Source organism: Protopterus annectens, chromosome 10.part0, assembly GCF_019279795.1.
Source record: "Protopterus annectens isolate FY-2018-M chromosome 10.part0, PAN1.0, whole genome shotgun sequence".
Lineage (NCBI taxonomy): Eukaryota > Metazoa > Chordata > Ceratodontiformes > Protopteridae > Protopterus > Protopterus annectens.
Genome location: NC_056744.1, coordinates 1,787,047,189 through 1,787,070,696, shown reverse-complemented (window position 1 = coordinate 1,787,070,696; position 23,508 = coordinate 1,787,047,189). Strand labels below are relative to the sequence as shown.

Sequence of the window (23,508 nt, the reverse complement as noted above, 5' to 3'; positions counted from 1 at the left end):
GTGTTCATGCTACGTTACAGCAAGTGTTCATGCTGTGTTACAGCAGGTGTTTATGCTAGGTTACAGCAGGTTTACATGCTGTGTTACAGCAGGTGTTCATGCTAGATTACAGCAGGTGTTTATGCTAGGTTACAGCAGGTTTACATGCTGTGTTACAGCAGGTGTTCATGCTGTGTTACAGCAGGTGTTCATGCTAGGTTACAGCAGGTGTTCATGCTGGGTTATAGCAGGTGTTCATTCTAGGTTACAGCAGGTGTTCATGCTGTGTTATAGCAGGTGTTCATGCTACGTTACAGCAGGTGTTTATGCTGTATCATAGCAGGTGTTCATGCTGGGTTATAGCAGGTGTTCATTCTAGGTTACAGCAGGTGTTCATGCTGTGTTACAGCAGGTGTTCATGCTACGTTACAGCAGGTGTTTATGCTAGGTTACAGCAGGTTTACATGCTGTGTTACAGCAGGTGTTCATGCTGTGTTACAGCAGGTTTACTTGCTAGGATATAGCAGATGTTCATGCTAGATTACAGCAGGTGTTCATGCTGTGTCATAGAAGGTGTTGATGCTAGGTTACAGCAGGTGTTCATGCTGTGTCATAGCAGGTGTTGATGCTAGGTTACAGCAGGTGTTCATGCTGTGTCATAGCAGGTGTTGATGCTAGGTTACAGCAGGTGTTCATGCTGTGTCATAGCAGGTGTTGATGGTAGGTTACAGCAGGTGTTTATGCTAGGTTTCAGCAGGTATTTATGCAGTGTCATAGCGGGTGTTCATACTATATCAAAGCAAGTGTTCATGCTGTGTTATGGAAGTGATGGAGGAGTATCAACATGTTAGCATGACATGCATGCGCACAGCCACAAAACAGCATGTTTGTAATACAATGATACTTTATATGTCATGCAGACATATGCAGGGTAGATGTGTATGTGTCATGAGCACACAGACAATACGTACATGGAGAAGGACCTTCCCCAAGAGGTTGGTCATCCTTGTAGAGGTCAGTAATGGTATCCCAGAGAGTTCACAGTATACAATATGATATACCATACAGTGGTATCTATAACACATATAAAGTACAATTATGTAAAATCTTACTGTAACAGTATATGTGCTTCCTTTCACTGTTGCAGTATTCTATACTAAAGGGATCTCCTGCCAAAGGTAGCCCGACGTCTGGCCAGTATACCAAATGACTTTAAAGCATGATCAAGAAATGGTTTGCTTAGAAAAAGCCAAACCTAGAGATCTAGAATGAAAATAAACAAAAAGTTGCTCAGACTTGCAAATGGACTTAGTCTTATCCAAATAATATCTGAGTTGTCTATGCAAATCCAAGGTATGAAGAACCTTCTCACTGGCAGACTGTGGAGAAAGTAAAAAAAGTGGGTAAATTAATAGACTGGTTAAGAGACAATCCATTAATCACCTTCGGCATAAAAGAAAGATTAGTACAAAATGACACCCTGTGCCTATGAAAAACTAAAAAAGGAGGGAAAGCCATAAGGGCCTGAAGCTCAGAAACCCTCCTAGCTGAAGTAAGGGACAAAATAAGAACAGTCTTCCATGTACAATGTTACCAGGTAGCTGATGCTGCAACTTCAAAAGGAGCCTCAGTCAATTTATCAAGAGCAAAATTAAGGTCCCAGGAAGGAGGAATAGGCTTCTTGGAGGCCTAATGTGAAGGATGCCTTTAAGAAATTGTTTGACCTCATACCTAGAGGCCAAAGGAAGAGTCAGAAGCAGACAAGCAAAAATAGCTGAAAGGTGAGCTTTAACTGAAGAATATGCTAACCCACCAGGTACAATTCAAACAAACAAGAGATAACCACAAGAACCTCCACAGAAAGTGGATCCTGGTCACAAGCAAGGTGTGATGATAGGAGATACTGCCAGCCATTCCAGGAGAAGTAGGGCAGTGGATATATGATATGTTCCAGCATAGCTAGCTGGAATTTAGTAAATAATTATATGTCATTTGTATATCAAACTGATTTGTACAGATACTTGCACTGAAAATGTATCTGTGAGGTTTGCTTGTGTTAAAATGTATCAGCAGTGTGCCCTGCTAGAAGGAAAAGAAATGTACATGTATTATTGCAACTAAATTAAATGTATATGCTTTAACAGAGGACTGGAAGTGAAGAGATTAATCTTAAACTTCAAAATATATCTGAAATTAAATTACTTTATGGGTTAAGCCATAAAGATGTTATCCCACAGTTTTGAATGGAGCCAGAGACACAGTGTCTGTGCTAGAAAATAAGTTGTAGCTCCTGTAGGAAGAGTGGAATGGTTTTATGGTTTTATGATTTCCAGCAGCTGCACCACATCTGAACAAAGCTCTATATGTGTGTATGGTAACACATAGGTGCTAAAACCCTAGCAGCTTCAAGTGTTTGTGAGTGTAGGAAACAGAGTCAGATGACCAGATGTGATGTCATTGTGTAATCAGTTCAGAAATAATATTTAGATATTAGTAGAAATTGTTCTCAACATTCTGTATTCTGTCTTGGTTCTGACAACAAGGACCAGTCACCCATCTTGCCTTGTGGTAGCAATTAACTTAACTATGGAACAGTAGTTATTTTAGATTAGTCAGGAAAACATAGTGAGATTAAAAATAATATTTTTCTATATCTATGTGAAACTTTCCATCTGTGTTATTTTTAATATCTCCTGTGACTGAAACTCTCGTGTTTACTGTAAATAGATATTTATTATTAGATCCACCTCCAAAATCACCAGGTTTAAGAAATTACTAAAAGATCATCTAACTACCTGGTTCTGCTCATGTACTAACCCTGGATAACTTTCCCTCCCTCAGATAGAACCTGAAACTACACTTATATCCACTCTATAACTCCTGTAACCTCCTTCTCCCTTATCTATATCCCCTTGTCTTTGTCGCAGTTGTAAACTGCTTTCTATTAGATGACATACCAAATGTACTGTAGAGGCATAAGAAAATCTAAGACATACTGTATTTGTACTTTACTTAATGTGTTTTTCACATCTCTCATGTATATATTTCTGTTGATTAATTTTCTGTGTATATAAATTGCTGTACTGATCTTTGCTAGACTGTAAGCAGATACATATATAGTGGTATAGTGAACTTTTTTTTGTTGTATTTGTAAAAATATACTTTGCTGGTGCTTTCCCCCTCTGGCCTCCACTGAAAATGGACACTGTTCTCCAGCTGGACCATCCCGGTAAACAAATATTAAATAAAAATAAATAAAATAAATAAATATTTAGTATCTTCATGTTCTTTTATTATTTATTATTAAATATATTTAAGCTTCTCATTGTGGCTGGCCTTTTTTAGAAAACATAATTTCTGGTAGTATTTGCACATACTCATTCGGTGATAACTGTGGCCACTCCTGAAAGCCTTGCTGTTTGGTCAGCATCGCCATTTGTATTAATATTAATTTCACTCAGTATAATTGGGTATCCTTGTAAGAGCTTTAAAGTAGCTGGCAGGGGTTCTGGTGGCAGTGATAACTACCTTATAGTCTGGGCAGAAGGGGGCACAGCAGGTGAATCTGTGCCAGCCTTTTCCAGGAGTGTGTGTGTGTGTGTGTGTGTGTGTGTGTGTGTGTGTGTGTGTGTGTGTGTGTGTGTGTGTGTGCGTGTGTGTGTGTGTGTGTGTGTGTGTGTGTGTGTGTGTGTGTGTGTGTGTGTGTGTGTGTGTGTGTGTATGTCTGCAAATCAAATCTCAAAGATTGTGTGTGTCAGCTACTTGGAGCAGGGACACACAGTACTGGTTTCACAGAGAGGGTGTGGGAGGACTTAACCTGGAACCCCGGCTAAGGATTCAACTCTAAGCTGTGCTAGTGGGCAGTCTTTCCGGGGGTCTGGACAGATATATAGAGAAACTAGCCCCCAGACTGAGCGTGTTCCCTGGGTTCTCTTAAGGGAAATTGTGCTTGATGCAGAGAGGTCTTCATCTGGAAATACTGAGTGTGTCCATTAGTATTCTAAGTGAACGTCCCTCTCCAGTGTCAGTGGTAAGGATTCATGCTCCTTGATTACTGGCCCAGAGTGGGGACATCACATTCTGGTGAGCAGTGGTGTGGATATTGAACTTCTGTAGCCTGTAAGTTATTGTCACTAAAGGTGTTTGTACTCTCAAGCAGCCACAAAGTAGACATTCAGAGTTTCTTATTACAACATTTTTTTATTTCTTTTTGTTAGTTTAGTTTAGTCAGGGAGAGCAAGCAAGGATGTTAGCAGAGGATTATGGTAAGCTGGCAAAGAACCAGTTGTCCAAGGTGTGTGAAGCCAAAGGACTGGTATATGCCAACCTGACTAAAACGGAAATGATTTCAGCCTTACTCACAGCTCAGGATAGCATCCAGGAAGATAACCAGTCTGTTGATGGGGACTTGCAGCTCTTAGAAACAGGACAGTTTATTTTTTTTCTCAGAGGACTTAAAAATCCATCTGGAGTTAAAGAGATATGAACTGGAGGCCAAACACTTGGAACTAGAATCAGCAGAGAGACTGCAGTGTTTGGAGGCTAAACAAAATGAGAAGCAGCATCAACATGAGAGGGAGATGCTGACCCTTCACCAGGGTCATGAAAAGGACAAGCAGCATCAACATGAGAGGGAGATGCTGACCCTTCACCAGGGTCATGAAAAGGAGAAGCAGCATCAACATGAGAGGGAGATGCTGACCCTTCACCAGGGTCATGAAAAGGAGAAGCAGCGTCAACGTGAGAGGGAGATGCTGACCCTTCACCAGGGTCATGAAAAGGAGAAGCAGCATCAACTTGAGATGGACATGCTGACCCTTCACCAGGGTCATGAAAAGGAGAAGCAGCATCAACATGAGAGGGACATGCTGACCCTTCACCAGGGTCATAAAAAGGAGAAGCAGCATCAACATGAGAGGGACATGCTGACCATTCACTAGGGTCATGAAAAGGAGAAGCAGCATCAACATGAGAGGGAGATGCTGACCCTTCACCAGGGTCATGAAAAGGAGAAGCAGCATCAACATGAGAGGGACATGCTGACCCTTCACCAGGGTCATGAAAAGGAGAAGCAGCGTCAACATGAGAGGGAGATGCTGACCCTTCACCAGGGTCAAGAAAAGGAGAAGCAGCGTCAACATGAGAGGGACATGCTGACCCTTCACCAGGGTCATGAAAAGGAGAAGCAGCATCAACATGAGAGGGACATGCTGACCCTTCACCAGGGTCATGAAAAGGAGAAGCAGCATCAACATGAGAGGGACATGCTGACCCTTCACCAGGGTCATGAAAAGGAGAAGCAGCATCAACATGAGAGGGAGATGCTGAACCTTCACCAGGGTCGTGAAAAGGAGAAGCAGCATCAACATGAGAGGGAGATGCTGACCCTTCACCAGGGTCATGAAAAGGAGAAGCAGCATCAACATGAGTGGGGGATGCTGACCCTTCACCAAGGTCATGAAAATGAGAAGCAGCATCAACATGAGAGGGAGACGCTGACCTTTCACCAGGGTCATGAAAAGGAGAAGCAGCATCAACATGAGAGGGACATGCTGACCCTTCACCAGGGTCATGAAAAGGAGAAGCAGCATCAACATGAGAGGGACATGCTGACCCTTCACCAGAGTCATGAAAAGGAGAAGCAGCATCAACATGAGCGGGAGATGCTGACCCTTCACCAGGGTCATGAAAAGGACAAGCAGCATCAACATGACAGGGACATGCTGACCCTCCACCAGGGTCATGAAAATGAGAAGCAGCATCAACATGAGAGGGAGACGCTGACCCTTCACCAGGGTCATGAAAAGGAGAACCAGCATCAACATGACAGGGACATGCTGACCCTCCACCAGGGTCATGAAAATGAGAAGCAGCATCAACATGAGAGGGAGACGCTGACCCTTCACCAGGATCATGAAAAGGAGAAGCAGCATCAACATGAGAGGGTGATGCTGACCCTTCACCAGGGTCATGAAAAGGAGAAGCAGCATCAACATGCGAGGGAGATGCTGACCCTTCACTAGGGTCATGAAAAGGAGAAGCAGCATCAACATGAGAGGGAGATGCTGACCCTTCACCAGGGTCATGAAAAGGAGAAGCAGCATCAACATGAGAGAGACATGCTGACCCTTCACCAGGGTCATGAAAAGGAGAAGCTGCATCAACATGAGAGGGACATGCTGACCCTTCACCAGGGTCATGAAAAGGAGAAGCAGCATCAACATGAGAGGGGACACGCTGACCCTTCGCCAGGGTCATGAAAAGGAGAAGCAGCATCAACATGAGAGGGACATGCTGACCCTTCACCAGGTTCATGAAAAGGAGAAGCAGCATCAACATGAGAGGGAGATGCTGACCCTTCTCCAGGGTCATGAAAAGGAGAAGCAGCATCAACATGAGAGGGATATGCTGACCCTTCACCATGGTCATGAAAAGGAGAAGCAGCATCACATGAGTAGAGACCTCCACCAGGGTCATGAAAAGGAGAAGCAGCATCAACATGAGAGGGACATGCTGACCCTTCACCAGGGTCATGAAAAGGAGAAGCAGCATCAACATGAGAGGGACATCCTGACCCTTCGCCAGGGTCATGAAAAGGAGAAGCAGCATCAACATGAGAGGGACATGCTGACCCTTCACCAGGGTCATGAAAAGGAGAAGCAGCATCAACATGAGAGGGAGATGCTGACCCTTCACCAGGGTAATGGAGGTAATAGGGAAGGGAATAACCAAACTCCAGAAGCAACAAAGGTTAGTAAACTTCTTCCACAGTTTACAGAGGGTGATAATCTTGAGAGTTTTATTCATATGTTTGAAAGGGTATGTAAACAGTATAATGCTGACCAAGGTCTCTGGGTATGGTTCATAACCCCCTTACTCCATGCTAAAGCTGTAACTGCTGTTTCCAAATTGTCTGATATTGATTGTTTAAACTATGAAAAAGTCAAGAAATGTATACTTGAATGTTTTAAGTTAACACTGAAGCTTACAGAAAAAAAGTTTTATGATCACAGACACAAGGCAGATGAAAGTGTGTGTCATTATATTACTGAATTAAGCACTTATTTTCATAAGTGGGTGCCAGGTCACTACTTTTGAAGGGCTTGCAGACCTTTTGGTGAGGGAACAGGCCATTAGCACATTGCTTGAGGACATGTGAATCTGCTTTGCAGACCAAGAATATAATTCTGAAGATGAGCTGGGGAAGAAAGGGGATCTCTACTTAGCAAGCAGGGCATCACTGCACAGGAAGGGGATACCCAGTGCTGCACATGGATATAAAGGAAACCATGGTGGGGGTGTAAACTACTCCAACAGAGTCTGCCAGTAACAGGGGAATCCACTAGTTCAGGTACTTGGCCAGGATCAAGGGTTAACCATTTTAAATGTAAATGTAACCAGTGGGGCCATGTAGCATATATATGGCCACAGAGGTAAGGTAAGGAACAAAAGGTGGGGGAGCCAGCAAGTGGGAATAACTGTATGCTAATGGTAAGTTGTCTGGAGACAACAGGGGTACCAAACTATCACACGAGGTTATATCCTATCTTAGTGGATAGGAAAATAGGCCACTGCTAAGAGAGACACAGCCTCTGACATAATCACTGTGAAGCCTGCAGTGGTTAAAGAGGAACAGTACTTGCTTAGGTAGTCCACTCCAGTCAGAGCTTTAGGAGAGACCTCATTCCAAATGCCTTTGGCCAGGGTACACTTTAACTGGGAGTGTGGAAAAGGAAGCAAGCATGTGGGAGTGTTTGAGGATATCCCTGCAGATGTCCTGATAGGGAATGCTTTTGATAATGGAGTACCTTGTGTCTATGCAGTTACACTCAGTCAGGCTTGGAGACATGCATGTGGGTCTGGTAGCCTGGGAGAGACTCAGACAGACCCCACACCTGAAGCCAGGGCTGGTGAGGTGGCTATTACAGGGAGAGAGCTACCCTATTGCAGTGAGACTGAAGGTGAGCCACAGCTGCTTGTGGGTACTGATGGTCCCTTGGACAGAGTGACTGCAAAGGTAGAGGTGAGTAGTAGTACCCAGGCTGACAGTGAGCCACTGCTGTCAGAGGATACCAGGCTCCCTGTGGAAAGGGAGCTGGGAAGAGTCACAAAAGTAGAGCTGAGACAGGCTCAGCTCTCAGACCCTACACTAAGAGGCTTGAGGGAGGTAGCTAAGCAATAACCTAATTCTCAAGGAAAGGAGTAATATTTATACTGGAGCAAAGGGTTGCTGTATAGAGACTGGACCCCTAAAATAGGGCTAGAGGGGAAGGAAATACAGCTGTTTAGAGTGCCTAGAGACTATCATCTGGTACTTCTAGCCATAGCCCATGACATTCCTTTTGCAGGTCATATGGCCATTAAGCATACCAAAAGACATATTATACACGTTGATTGGCCTGAAATTTCCAGAGATGTAACAGGGTACTGCAGGACCTGTGAGAAGTGCCAAAAAGTAGGCAAGCCATGAGACAAGGTCAAAGCTCCTTTGGTACCTTCGCCTGTGATTGAGGAGCCATTTCAAAGGGTAGCTATGAATATTGTGGGGTCACTGAGTACCCTAAGTTTCACAAGGAAGAAGTATATCCAAGTGGTAGTAGATTATGCTACCAGATACCCTAAAGCAGTGGCTTTGCCCTCCGTTGAGGCAGAGAAGGTGGTAAATGCTTTGTTAGAGATTTTCAGCAGGGCAGGTTTCCCAATATAAATACTGACTGACAGAGGTGCCAATTTCATGTCAGCCCTGTTGGCTTGTCTGCAGAAGCACTGTGGGGTGAAGCACCAAAAGACCACCCTTACCTTCCCCAGACAAATAGTCTTGTGTAGAGGTTAAACTCTACACTAAAGACCATGCTACAGGCATTTGCACACCAGTTTAAGAGTGAGTGGTACAAATATTTTACCCCTCTGCTGTTTGCTTACAGAGAAGTACCCCAGGAATCTATAGTTTTTTTCACCCTTCGAGTTGCTGTATGGGCGTAGGGTGAGGGGACCTTTAGATTTGATTTGTGATGAGTGAGAGGGTGAGTGTGAATCCCACAAGGAGTCTGTTGTGGCATATGTCCTAAACCCCAGGACAAGACTTAGGAAGCTCATGGACTTGGCCCAGGAGAACTTGGTAGGAACCCAACAGCAGAAAAAGGTCTGGTATGACTGGAATGCTTAAGCCAGAGAGTATGCAGTGGGGCAGCAGGTTATGGTTCGCATTCCTGTCATGCACAATAAGCTGCAGGCAGCTTGGGAGGGACCCTTCAAAGTGGTAAAGAAGGTCAGTGATGTTAACTACATGGTAGAAGTGCTAGGCAGGAGGCAGGAGCATAAATTATACCATGTTAATATAATGAAACCTTACCATGATAGGGAGGCCCTTCTGCTAAGTATTTGCAGTGGATGGCAGGAGAAGTCTGAGGGGGATCTGGTGAATGATCTTCTTAGTGAGGCTTGGACTGACACCTCAGTGGAAGGGGTAGTAATGTCCCAGCAGCTATCCCCTACCCAAGTTCGAGAAATCCGAGCAGTGTTACAGGAGTTTGGGGGCATGTTCACTGGGAAGGGTGCACCCACCTGGTACAGCACCATGTGGATACAGGACCCCAAAGGGCTATCAAGCAGGCCTCTTACATGGTGCCTGAGAGAGTCAGACAGACTTTGAGGGAAGAGATACAGAAAATGTTGGAACTGGGGGTATTCCAGGAGTCTAGCAGTCCCTGGGTCTTCCCAGTGGTGCTGGTACTAAAGAAAGATGGTAGCACCAGGTTCTGTGTGGACTACCGGAAATGAAATAGTCACACAGAGTCAGATGCTTACTCCAAGCCTAGAACAGATGAAGCCTTTGACCAGCTGGGTGGGGCTAAGCATATGACCACTGTTGATCTGACCAAGAGCTACTCAGAGGTGCCCTTGACTCCCATGGCTAGAGAGGTCAGCCTTTGTGACTTCTTTCAGATTATATGAGTTCACAAAAATGCTCTTTGGGATGAAAAATGCCCCAGAAGCTTTCCAGAAGCTGGTAGATTGTATCCTAGCAGGAGCAGGAGGGTATGCCCTTGCTTACCTGTATGAAATTGCCATTTACAGCCATTCCTGGCATGAGCACCTTCAACATGTCAGGGAGGTCCTGGGCAGACTGCAAAGGGCAGAGTTAACCATTAAGCCCAGTAAGTGTCAGGTGGCTATGGCAGAGGTCTCCTACCTGGGACACAGAGTGGGGAGTGGCAAGATCAGGCAAGAACCTGCCAACGTGGAAGCCACTCAGGCTTGCCCTGCCCCTGTAATAAAAAACAGGTAAGTGCATTCTTAGGGACAGTGGGGTACTATAGAAAGTTCATTCCCAATTATAGTACAATAGCTGCTCCTCTCACATACCTGATGGAGAAAAACAGACCAGACAAGGTAGTGTGGACCCCAGCCTGTAAGTAGGCATTGCAAAAGCTTAAAGGGGCTTTGGGAGGACCTCCTGTGTTAGCCAGTTCAGACTGCAGCAAAGAATTTGTTGTGCATGTGGATGCTTCAAACCATGGAGTGGGGGCTGTACTCAGTCAACCAGGTCTCCTCAGAGGGAGAAGAGCACCCAGTGGTATGTCTCAGCCGTAGACTCCAACCTTAGGAGGAATGTTATGCAGCAGTAGAAAAAGAATGTTTAGCAATGGCATGGCCACTGCAGAAACTTCAATTATATCTGTATGGAAGGAAATTCACTGTAGTTACAGACCACAGTCCCTTAGCATGGCTACATCAAGCCAGCCAGCAAAATGCAAAGTTACAAAGGTGGAATCTAGGGTTGCAGGCATATGATGTGACAGTACAGCACCGTAGTGGGGTTAGCAATTCCAATGCCGATGGGCTGTCAAGGCAGGGTATTGGATAATGTATTCCCAGACAGGCCCATTTCTCTCAAGCAATGTTTCTCAAGGGGCACTTTAAAAACTAGCTTGAGTCTTCAAAGGGGAAGAGATGTGATGACAGGAGGTACTACCAGCCATGCCAGGAGAAGTAGGGCAGTGGATATGTGACATGCCAGCACAGCTACCTGGAATTTTGTAAATAATTATATGTCATTTGTATATCAAACTGATTTGTACAGATGCTTGCGCTGAAAATGTATCTGTGAGGTTTGCTTGTGTTAAAATGTATCAACAGTGTGCCCTGCTTGAAGGAAAAGAAATGTACATGTACTATTGTAACGACAAAGAAGTAATCCACTGTGGGACAAAGGGTCTGTGGAAGTAACAAGAACACCAGAAAAACAAAATAAAATAAAATCCACAGAGCCACTACATCAGATTAGAATAAAATGCGTAGTTTAATATAAGGTTAACACTTTCATGCTCTCCTGAGCACTTCTTCAGACCAATAAAAACAAAGCTAAAACCCACTCCACAAAAGCACTAAAAAATCAGTATCACATGACCAATAATGCATTACTTAAGCAAAGTCTCTCAATAAATTATTTATTTAAATAAGGTTCATGCCTGTAAAATGGGCTTTAAAGGAACATGCCCATTCAATCCTAGATGTACATCTGCCTGTAGTCTTACTATCCACCTTGTCTCTCTCTCTGTTCCAATGCATTATTAACATCCCCCAGTCTGATGCTTTGTTCTACCATATCCAATACTCTAAAACTAAAGACATGAGTATCACCTTCCTTGTAAATATGCTTAGCTAAAGCATTCCTCAAATCTTGACTCCTGATAGCCTGTAAGTGTTCCCTTATTCTCTCCCTTAACATCCTCACCGTTTTTCTATATAAAAACATGAGCATAGCTGACAGCTAGCCAGATAAATCACATTGGTGCTATTGCAAGTAGCTCCAACATTCAGCCTATGCTGTTAATTTGTTTCAGGACGCACAAAAACACTATTAAAATCTATAAACTGGCAAAAATTACAATTTCCACAAGATGTAGTTCCTCTTACGGTCTGCGGATTTTTTCTTTTCTTTTTTCATGGCAAAGAAGTCACTTTAACAAATGTTTGTTCCTAAATACAAAGTGTGGATATGGTCCTACAGCATTACCTATCTTGGCATCTGATAACAAAACTGACCAATTCTTTTTTATTATATCACAGAAAATACTGTTGGCATTGGTATAATGCATCAGAAAACCAACTCAGTCCCTCTGACTAGCATTAGCCAGTTGTCCCTGATTTGACTCTGTCTGTCTGCTGGGCAGTGAATGTGTGACATGTGCCAGCACAGCTAGCTGGAATTTAATAAATAATTATATGTCATTTGTATATCAAACTGATTTGTACAGATACTTCTGCTGAAAATGTATCTGTGAGATTTGCTTGTGTTAAAATGTATCAGCAGTGTGCCCTGCTGGAAGGAAAGGAAATATACATGCACTATTGTAACCAAATTAAATGTATATGTTTTAACAGAGGACTGGAAATGAAAAGGTTAATCTTAAACTTCAACATATATCTGAAATCAAATTACTTTATGGGTTAAGCCATAAAAATGTTATCCAACAGTTTTGAATGTAGTCAGAAACACAATGTCAGTGCTAGACAATAGGTTGTAGTTCCTATAGGAAGAGTGGGATGGTTTTATGGTTTTATGACTTCCAGCAGCTGCACCACATCTGAGCAAAGCACTGTATGTGTGTATGCTAACACATAGATGCTAAAACCTTAGCAGCTTCTAGCAATGGTGAGTGTGGGAAACAGACTCAGGTGACCTGATGTGATGTCACTGTGTAATCAACTCAGAAATAATATTTAGATATTAGTAGGAGATTGCTCTCAGCATTCTGTATTCTGTCTTGGATTTGACAGCAAGGACCACTCACCCATCTTGTCTGCGGTAGTAAGTAACTTAACAAGGGAACAGTAATTCTTGTAAATTAGTCAGGAACAAATAGTGAGATCAGAAATACTGTTTTTCTATAACTGTGTGAAACTTTCCATTGGTGTTATTTTTTAATATCTCCTGTGACAGAAACTCTGGTGTTTACTAAAAGTAATGTCTTTTGGCTTTTCCCAGTTAGAGGTCGCCACAGCCGAACTCCGGTCCGCTAATAATTGGCAGTGGATTTTTACGGTGCTGAATTGCCAGCCTGACTCCCAACCGTCAAAGAAGGCACACCCATTCATGCATGCACCTACCTGCATGTCTTTATACATCACTCGACCGCAGGGAGGACATGGAGACTCAACACAAAAGGCGCTCCAGCTGAAAATCAAATGGGAGAACCTCTTGCTGTGAGGCAACAACGCTAACCACTGCACCACCGCAGCTCTCATAAATAGATATTTAGTATCTTCATGTTCTTTTATTATTTAATATTTAAACTTCTCATTGTGGCTAGTCCTTTTTAGAAAATGTTTAAGTTCTGAGAGTATTTGCACATATTTATTTGGTGATAACTGTGGCCACTTCTGAAAGGCATGCTCTTTGGTCAACATTACCATTTGTATTAATACTAATTTCACTCATTATAATTGGGTACCCTTGTAAGAACCTTAAAGTAGTTGGCAGGAGTTCTGGTGGCAGTGATAACTACCTTATAGTACCCTTACCCTTCTATCCTTCAGCCACAATAGAAGGTAGTAAAATATTTAATGAATAAAAATGATTTAAGACATATATACACTGAGTAACTGATTTCAATAAACCACCAAGTTTCACAAACAGGAATTATGAAAATAACACTGTAGGATAGGTTTCACACTGATTGAAGAAAAACTCCACAACTATCTAACTGTAAATATTTAACTGTTTAAACATTAACTGCCCCTCTAATCTTAATTTATTCAGCAAGGCAAGATGATACTCTTACTTCTGCAAGCAAAATAAAAATATGTGTCCACTCTTCAGGCTGTTGTCCGTTTTGTCCGGTCCTCAGCTACTGGAATAGAAAATCCTATTATTTCTGCTGAACAGCTCTGAAAAAAAAACTGAGTGATAAATAGTGATCTGGAAAACAACCAGTGACTACTGAACATCTGATTAAACTGAGCAACACAACACAACTGATTCAGAACCTGCTTTTTATAGAATAATCTTTTAAAAGTCACAGAAAGCTTTATGAGAATTCTACTCTCTTATTTCAAACTTTTGAAAAGTAAACAAAAACAACCGCTGTGGAGATTCTATTTCTTTCAGCTCTGGTACGCGATGACATCACCTCCAGGTCTGCTGACTGGCACAACCTGCATTCAGAATTCATTTTAAAAAGCATGTACATTCGGTCAGCCAGACAAACACTGTTTGATTTTAACATTTTACATAAACCAAAGTAATAATCAAAAATATAAACTTATTTGCAAAATTATAGCTAGTCATGCTGGCATATATAACACAGGGTAATTTACAATTATATTCAAAACTGCAGCCAGACATGTTAGTACAGATAACAATATCTGATATGCTCACAATCTGACAGACAGATCTAGAGAAACCTGTGTTACCATTCTGCAGAAGGTCTCTGCTATACATTGGTAATCAGTGGTCAGTCCTTGGGTTTCCTCCCATAGGTTCATAGGTAAATACTAGGATAGCTGTCCTCGCAGGCCATTTTAAGGCTAGCCAATTTCCCCTCAGAGATAAGAATCAAACTCTGTATCTTGTGTTTGTAAGGTAAGCACTTTAACCATTATGTCAACCATAACAAGCTCAAACTAACTTCTGGGCACAGCTCCTTGCCATTGGGTCTTAAAGAAGGTCCATTTGGATTTCACATTTCTGACCTTCCCCCACTGTATATAGAAGAAGCTGTTCCAGAGGTGGGAGTTGAACTCCCTTTACTCAGGACCATCTGCTAAGCATTCTTATGACATCTTCACTACACATTGGGGTTTCCCCAGATCTGTCAAGCTATCACCCTCACCATCTGACCCAAGTCACGAGGAAGTCTCATCAGTTGACGGTTTAGCACTTCTCCTAACCCAAATGTCCAGAACCTATGTTCTCAGATCCAATGGCAAAACTACAGATTTGGTCATTACTCATAGGCCTGAGTTGCTCTAATATTAAGTAAAGTTATGACCAGTCAGGTGTTAAAACTTGATGTTCATTATGGGAAAGCCATGGTGAACACAAAAATCTAACAACAGTTCCCACTCAGGTTCAGATCAAGCAAGCTACACCTCCCAACCAGGACCATTCAACTGCCTATATCATTTACCATAACAGCATTGAAGTGTCCCAGAATCGGTTTCCTGGCTGCAGGGTATGATCATTTTAGCTAAATTAAAGTTTACAATGCATTTAAATCAGGATATAAGATCTAAGGAAGAGCCAAACAAATCTGCAGTGACTGGCTCTGTACTAATCAACGGTTTGCTGAAGCTACACATTGGTCACAGAAGGTGAAATTCACATTTCCCATGGTTCTGTGGTGCGGTAGCCTTAACGCTGATTACATGAGTAATGTGAGTGAAGTGGAGCAAAAATCTGAATTCCATTTCCTTTTCGCAGAAACAAAATTAACTAGATGTAAATCAAAGGACTGTTTGGGTGGCACAGTCATATAGCAGTTAGAGTTTCTGTTTCTCAGCACATGGTTCTCAGGTTCAGTTCCTGGCTGGGGTCTCTTCTGTGCAGAGTATGCATGCCTTCCTTGTGACTGTCTACATTTCTGCCTAGAAAACATCCTTGGTGTGGTGCACCCTAGGAATGGTAGCATACCTTATGCCCATTCTCTGCCAGGAGAAATTTCAGCCCACACATGACCCTGAATAGGATAATGTGGGTATTAGAAAACAAACAAACAAATTCATGATCATGTAGCCATGCTATTCATATGAATATTAGAAAACAAACAAACAAACAAATGCATGATCATGTATCCATGCTTTTCATGTGGATATTAGAAAACAAACAAACAAATGCATGATCATGTATCCATGTTATTCATGTGGATATTAGAAAACAAACAAACAAATGAATGCATGATCATGTAGCCATGCTATTCATGTGAATATTAGAAAACAAACAAATAAATGAATGCATGATCATGTAGCCATGCTAGTCATGTGGGTATTAGAAAACAAATGGATGCATGATCATGTATCCATGCTATTCATGTGGATATTAGAAAACAAACAAACAAATGAATGCATGATCATGTAGCCATGATATTCATGTGAATATTAGAAAACAAACAAACAAATGAATGCATGATCATGTAACCATGCTATTCATGTGGATATTAGGGTAATTTACAATTATATACAAAACTGCAGCCAGACAAACAAATGCATGATCATGTAGCCATGCTATTCTTGTGGATATTAGAAAACAAAAGAATGCATGATCATGTAGCCATGCTATTCTTGTGGATATTAGAAAACAAACAAACAAAAGAATGCATGATCATGTAGCCATGCTATTCTTGTGGATATTAGAAAACAAACAAACAAATGCATGATCATGTAGCCATGCTATTCATGTGGATATTAGAAAACAAACAAACAAATGAATGCATGATCATGTAGTCATGCTATTCATGTGGATATTAGAAAACAAACAAACAAACGAATGCAAGATCGTGAAGCCATGCTATTTATGTGGATATTAGAAAACAAACAAACAAACGAATGCATGATCATGTAGCCATGCTAGTCATGTGGATATTAGAAAAACAAACAAACAAACAAATGCAAGATCGTGAAGCCATGCTATTTATGTGGATATTAGAAAACAAACAAACAAACAAATGCATAATCATGTAGCCATGCTATTCATGTGGATTTTAGAAAACAAACAAACAAACGAATGCATGGCCATGTAGCCATGCTATTCATGTGGATATTAGAAAACAAACAAACAAATGAATGCATGATCATGTAGCCATTCTATTCATGTGGATATTAGAAAACAAACAAACAAATGAATGCATGAGCATGTAGCCATGCTATTCATGTGGATATTAGAAAACAAACAAACAAACGAATGCATGATCATGTAGCCATGCTATTCATGTGGATATTAGAAAACAAACAAACAAATGAATGCATGATCATGTAGCCATTCTATTCATGTGGATATTAGAAAACAAACAAACAAATGAATGCATGAGCATGTAGCCGTACTATTCATGTGGATATTAGAAAACAAACAAACAAACGAACGAATGCATGATCATGTAGCCATGCTATTCATGTGGATATTAGAAAACAAACAAACAAATGCATGATCATGTAGCCATGCTATTCCATTTGCAATACATATTGTCTAAAAACATGTACTGAAATATTACTATAGTGAAAGAAACTATTTCAGATATACATTGACTGAGGCTGCAGACAACTTAAGTTTTGAATATATTGTCTTCTATGATGAAAGCATTTATTCTAACATGTTGACACTGGACTTTTAACTGCTTAAACTCTATGTGTAACCACAGTTATGTAGACAAAAAGCTTTCTTGCTGTTGCATCAATAACTGAATTTCTTGTACCTTTCCAGGTTTTACACTATCTCAGGCATGTCCGATTTGAGAATAAAGCAGGCGAGGAGATATTTTTTGATGATAATGGAGACCCTCAGCCTTATTATGACATATTGAACTGGCAGCTGATTCCTGGGATTCCTGAGAAGTATGCCAAAGTGGGCAAATATACCCCTCAAACCTCCCCTGGTCAGGGCATTGTCATCAACAAAACTGCCATCATGTGGAACCAAGGAGTTACTGATGTAAGGAGCTCTGTCTCAGATGCTGTCGTTTATTCATTCATTCATTCACTACTTTAATTATTCACGTATATCTTGTTCATTCATTCATTTGTGTATTCACTTGTCCATTCCTGGCCGTGCTGCTTCCAAGAACTCTGCTCCATCAGCTATACGTTAGACGTATACATTAGCAGTAATAACAATAACTTGTGACATTTTTGAAAGTAGGCCTTCTGCTTTTAGTTTCATGACTTCATGCTTTTTGTTAGAAACGGCTGCTTTGTGCTCATTATTTTTGATTCAATCTTTGTTTTATTTTTTATTTGCTTCATTATTTACATTTACTTTTCTCTCCATCTAGTTTCTTACCCATTTAATCCTTCCTTTTTCAATCCTTTGTTTTCTTACTTTATTTATTTCATTACTCTTTTTTAATTTTTCTTTCCTTTTCTGCTTTATTATTCTGTTTTTCTAATGCTGCATGTCCAAGATGTGGTGTTTCCTAAGTTGTGCCCACATGTCCTGCGTAACCTCCCCAGTTGAATGTGGTCAAGGAGATTGGAGTATGTTCCCTCCTGAACTAATCTAGTCACTGGATGGAAGCCGTATGGTGTGGACAGTGTACATCTGCTCTCAGAGTCTCATACATACCTCTCACTCTGCTTCCTGTTTGGTGTATGGGGTGTTTACACAGTATGTACAGTATATGCACACACACACACACACACACACAAACATATATATGTATATATATATATATATATATATATATATATATATATATATATATATATAGATTCACTTTATAATCTCGAAATACTGAAATATCGAATTTCAGTATCTTGAGACTATAAAGCTGAAAAATCAAAATATAGAAACCCCAAAACCGCGCCTTATAAACACACCCTACACCACAAAAATACACATACACCCTACTCCCCATACTACAACAAGCAAATAAAACACACACAAATAAAACAACACAAAGACACACACCTACCCTAGATATAAGCAGGAGGCAAGCCCCCCTGCACGCACCATGTGGGGGGCTGTGCCACCCATGCCCCCACTACTTATATATATATATATATATATATATATATATATATATCAACTCTGAGGTCACACTAAAAATGGCACAGACACAAAACCCACCACTACACAATCTACATTCCCCTCGCCCAAACACACATCACATACATACAAACAACACCATTCTCAACACTTACACACTCACACTCTTACCTACATACCTTAACCTACACCTAGAACTTCCCACCACACTAACATACAATAAATTTCCTACCCAAAATTTTAAAATATAAACACTTACCTCAATCTCCAGCTGTCCAGTAAAACACAGCCCACCACAATAACCACTAATTCGACATTTCCGGATTCGGTTATGTGGTCTTTTGTGTAATTCCGCTTTCACTATTATAGTCTTGAGATAGTGAAATTCAATATTTCAGTATTTCGGGATTATAAAGTGAACCTATATATATATATATATATATATATATACACACACACACACACACACACACACACACACACACACACACACACACACACACACACACACACATATGCATCTAGACATACGTTGCTTGATCATAGAAATATGTGTGGAACTCCATAGCATAAGCGGGTGGCTAATACTGCAGAGATGGCCATATGAGCCCCTATTTAGACAAACATATATAAAGATGAATGAATTATCCTTTTCCATCCCGGCAAGCACTGCAGTCACCTGAAAGCCTTACAGAATGACCTAACAGTATGCTTTTGTGATTACATGTGCACTACCTGACTGTTGATATTAAAACCAAAACCCTGCTATTTGGTAGTCTCACTTAGGTTGCTGTTTTCAGATTCTTAGGGACTGCACAATTTCTTGATGCAGAGCATGTCGTCAAAAAAAAAAATCATTGAGCACTTCATTTTCTTTAAAAAAACAAACTCGTGACATTTCTACATATAACAAAATAATACTGTTTGCACCAACATTAAACATGGCAATTTTCATGAGACATTGCACTGGCTGGAGAACCATGTTCTATGTACAGTTTCTTTGAGTATTAACCAGCTTAAACACATAGCAATGTCATAAACAAAAGAGAGGAGAAAAATGTACTGTCAACCCTCTAACAACATTATTGCTATTATTATTATCATCAATAATCATGATTTCTTCATATGGCTAACTGCAAGATGAAGAGCTATCACCCTGTCTGTAAAAGAGCCACAAATGTTTTCCCATGGTCTTCCTTATACTCCATGGGTGGTCCTCCCACTTTGCAAGCACATAACATCTTAAGGGTAAAAAGATCACACCGACAAACCATTCTGTAAAAGCTGCAAGAAAACCCAGCCAAGCTAGACTTTTAACTGTGTGATACCTTAAACCTCCTGTAATGGAGGCCCATGGGATATATGCAAATGACCCCTTAAAGACATACAAATATCACACAGCGAAAACTCTCACTTGGCTGGATTTTTTTTGTAGTTTTTACTGCAAACACGTAAAGGCACTTGCCTTTTTGAATACTAAACATAACTTCCACTAGATTTGAACAAACCAAGGAAGGCAAAAGCACTCACCTAGCTCTTGATTACTTTTGTTATGCTTTATACAGTACAAAAAAACCTAGTGAACTACATATAAAAAAACAAATTAGTCTGTGGCTTACTTTACCAAGTTTTAGTGGTAGCAGTACTGAACGTACTTATAGAGATTTGGGATTTAGCCACTCACTACTTCAGTTCTTTGTTTCATTTCTTTGCTTCTTCTTTTTACACAAAAACTGAGTTTTTAGATCATTGAGCACTTCATTTTCTTTTAAAAAATAAACTCCTGACATTTCTACATATAATAAAATAATATTCTTTTCACCAACATTAAACATGGGAATTTTGATGAGACATAAATATGTGCAGGTTTATTGTTTCTATTTTTTTTTTTTTTTGAGGTAACACAGTTAAGCCCTTGCATAGTATCAAGTAAATCCATCCATTAGGTGACTTCAGTAGAACAAAAGAAATATATTTCACTGATGGACATTTGATTTAAGAAATTACAGGTTACTGGGTAAATAAAATAGGAAGTTCATATTAAACATGGGATCAATATGTAACTATTACAAAAAGGGTGAAAAGGAAAAAAAACAGCAATAATTAGTAATATACTCCTAGTAGGGTTTAAAAAAATTATCTGTTTCAATAGGATTCATGTGGAAGTAATTATTTCCAAATCGGAAATAACATTATAAATTATTAATGAATGAGTTCAGATTGTTTACAAATAAGACACATTTTACTAAAATGGCAATTGCATCAGATTTGGTTAAAACCAGCAACAGGTCATGTGAAACAAAATTTTATTAGAAAAAAAGTATTTCATTTTTGTAAAAAGCTACTCAAAGAATGTAGGCTGAAGTTACAGGCAATAATTGTTTGCATTCTTTGTGCTGCTCCACTGTTTACTATCAGCTCTGCCACTACCCCATTAATCCATTTGTTTTGCTTGAGTTCCTAGAGGTGAGGATTGCATGCAGTGGGAGAGGCAACATCATCCTTGCAGCAAAACAGAGTTTTCTACTTGAGTCCTTTCATCTTACTGCACATGCTCATCATGTACTGCACATGCTCATCACCTACTGCACATGCTCATCATGTACTGCACATCTCATCACCTACTGCACATGCTCATCATGTACTGCACATGCTCATCACCTACTGCACTTGCTCATCAGCATTCAAGGAATAAGCATGCAGTGAGATTGGTGGTGCATGTTCATGTGTATGAGATGTGATCCAATGTCACACAGGCACATGTGAGTGACTGACAGTCTATACCACAGTTTCTACCACGGACATGTGCCCTCTCCCCTACCTTTCAGGAGAAGAAAGCCGGCTACATCTCTTCATTCCTCTTTTCTCATACACTGGCTCTAGCAGGTGATGATCCATTAGTCAAACTCACCCCAAGTCACCTAGGTCATGATTAGGGTTTATCCCCCTGTGGCATTTAAGCTGATGCTAAAGTTATAGGCAGTTTTTGAAGAAATACAGAAGGTCAGAATTCTATTTGTTGATTAATTGATTTAATAATTGTAATGATAGATGGACTGGTCTAAAGACCATTTTGAGCCATGACCTAAGTCAAAAGATGGGCTAGAACATGGAAAACAAACTACCAAGCCTTTTGTGTCGAATGTAAAGAATTGTTCTGAGAATATGTTTCATGGTATTATTTTAAGAAATATATAGAAAGCTAATTTACTCTTATATTTAAAAAATAAAATGTGAAGTTGATCTGACTATATTATGATAATCTAATAAAATAGAAGCATCTGTTAAAAAAAGTTAATCGAGTTAACTGGGATATGTAAATAAAACAAAAAAGCTAACATCAAATGAACATAACTTTGCAAAAAAAACTGCGCTGCACAATGGACTTTAAACTTGAGATCCGATTCTGCAAAGCGATGCAGTATAGTGAACTGCTGCTCTGTTTGTGAATACCTCCACATCTCCGCATCTGCGAAAGTCTGTGGGCAAACCTAGACTGGCATAATGGGCAAGGGAGTATGTGCAAGAAACTACCGAACACTGACTGACTGCATTCACCCAGACAGTAATGTGCTCTGCCACACGTTCTCAAAGCATATTGTTGTAATGCTGTGGTTTTCCATAACATGCCATCTAAATGATTCACGAACATCTCGGTAGCAGACAATCTTGCATGCAACACAATACCATCAGCATATTCCATCTTCATACTTCAGTTCATTAGAGACATGCTAGAAACTCAGTAAGGGTATCTCTGCTGTTGGTACTATACTACGGTTACTTAGGTGGATGGTTTGAGGATATTCTGTTACTGAAAGACACCCCAGAATAACAGCATACATTGCTTACAGATTTGGATTTCTGGCTCCCTATTTTTTGGAGGGCACCCTATATCACTGGGAGGGGGGGGGGGCAGATATTGTAGGTAAGCCGCTGAGACATACTTTTCTTGCATGCTGCCATGGAGTGTGGGCCAGGATACAGATGTCCAACATGGACTCTGTATCCATCATTCCTTTTTGTAGATTAGTGTATGCAATGTTAAAGCTGACACCATTGTAATTATTATCTATAAGACCCACAAACAGACATTTGTTTATAATGATGCCAAAAAGAAGGCTTGCAAGCAGCTATTCAGTTAGCACAATGAAGACAGAGAGAAAACTCAGTCTGAAACTGTTTCCAAAGCAGCAGGCATACATGATAGAGTAAACAAACTTAAGAATAGTGTGACAGAGTAATTCACTTAAGGATAGTGTGATATTGCCTGGGGGGGTGTAGGCTCCTATAATGCAAAGGCTTTTCTGAACATTAATTTTCAAGGATACTGTAATTATTTCAGCATTGAAGAGTGGGGTTGAGTTATATGAGACCTACAGAGGTTTAAAGTAGTCTTGTAGAACATGGCCACTCCCACCACACCTTTTTTATGGGTTCTGTCAAATTTTAAGGTGTTTTATGCCTGCTATAAAATGTCTCCATCTTTCATTTCTTGTTTAAGCCATGTTTCTGTGGCTACTGGTATATCTGGGGAGAGGTACGCTACCCAGGCATGCACATCAGTTAGCCTGTTTCTTATACTTCTATGGTTAGCTGTGAATACATGGAGACTGAATGGCTTTGGGGATGACCATTTATTGATGTGGCAGTCTTGTTTATTTTGCTTAGTGGCTGCAGGAACTGGGTTAAGATGGCTGTCATCACATGTTTACAAGTGAAAAGACCACAGAGAGTATACATAAGAGTGTTTGAAATTCAGCCTTGTTCTAGAGGAAGGCTTGTTGATTATGTTTTTTGTAGGAGAAACACTTTTAAAGAGGTTGACAGTA

The 23,508-nt window shown here is 40.5% G+C and overlaps 1 protein-coding gene across 1 annotated transcript in view; it reads left to right on the top strand.

The window, feature by feature from the left end:
- LOC122814501 (extracellular calcium-sensing receptor-like) overlaps positions 1-23,508 on the top strand; it is a 58,544-nt gene that overhangs the window by 18,471 nt on the left and 16,565 nt on the right. The window contains exon 3 of the mRNA XM_044087076.1: positions 17,399-17,626. Within this exon, the coding sequence (XP_043943011.1) occupies positions 17,399-17,626 (228 nt within the window). The remainder of the gene's footprint in view (positions 1-17,398; positions 17,627-23,508) is intronic.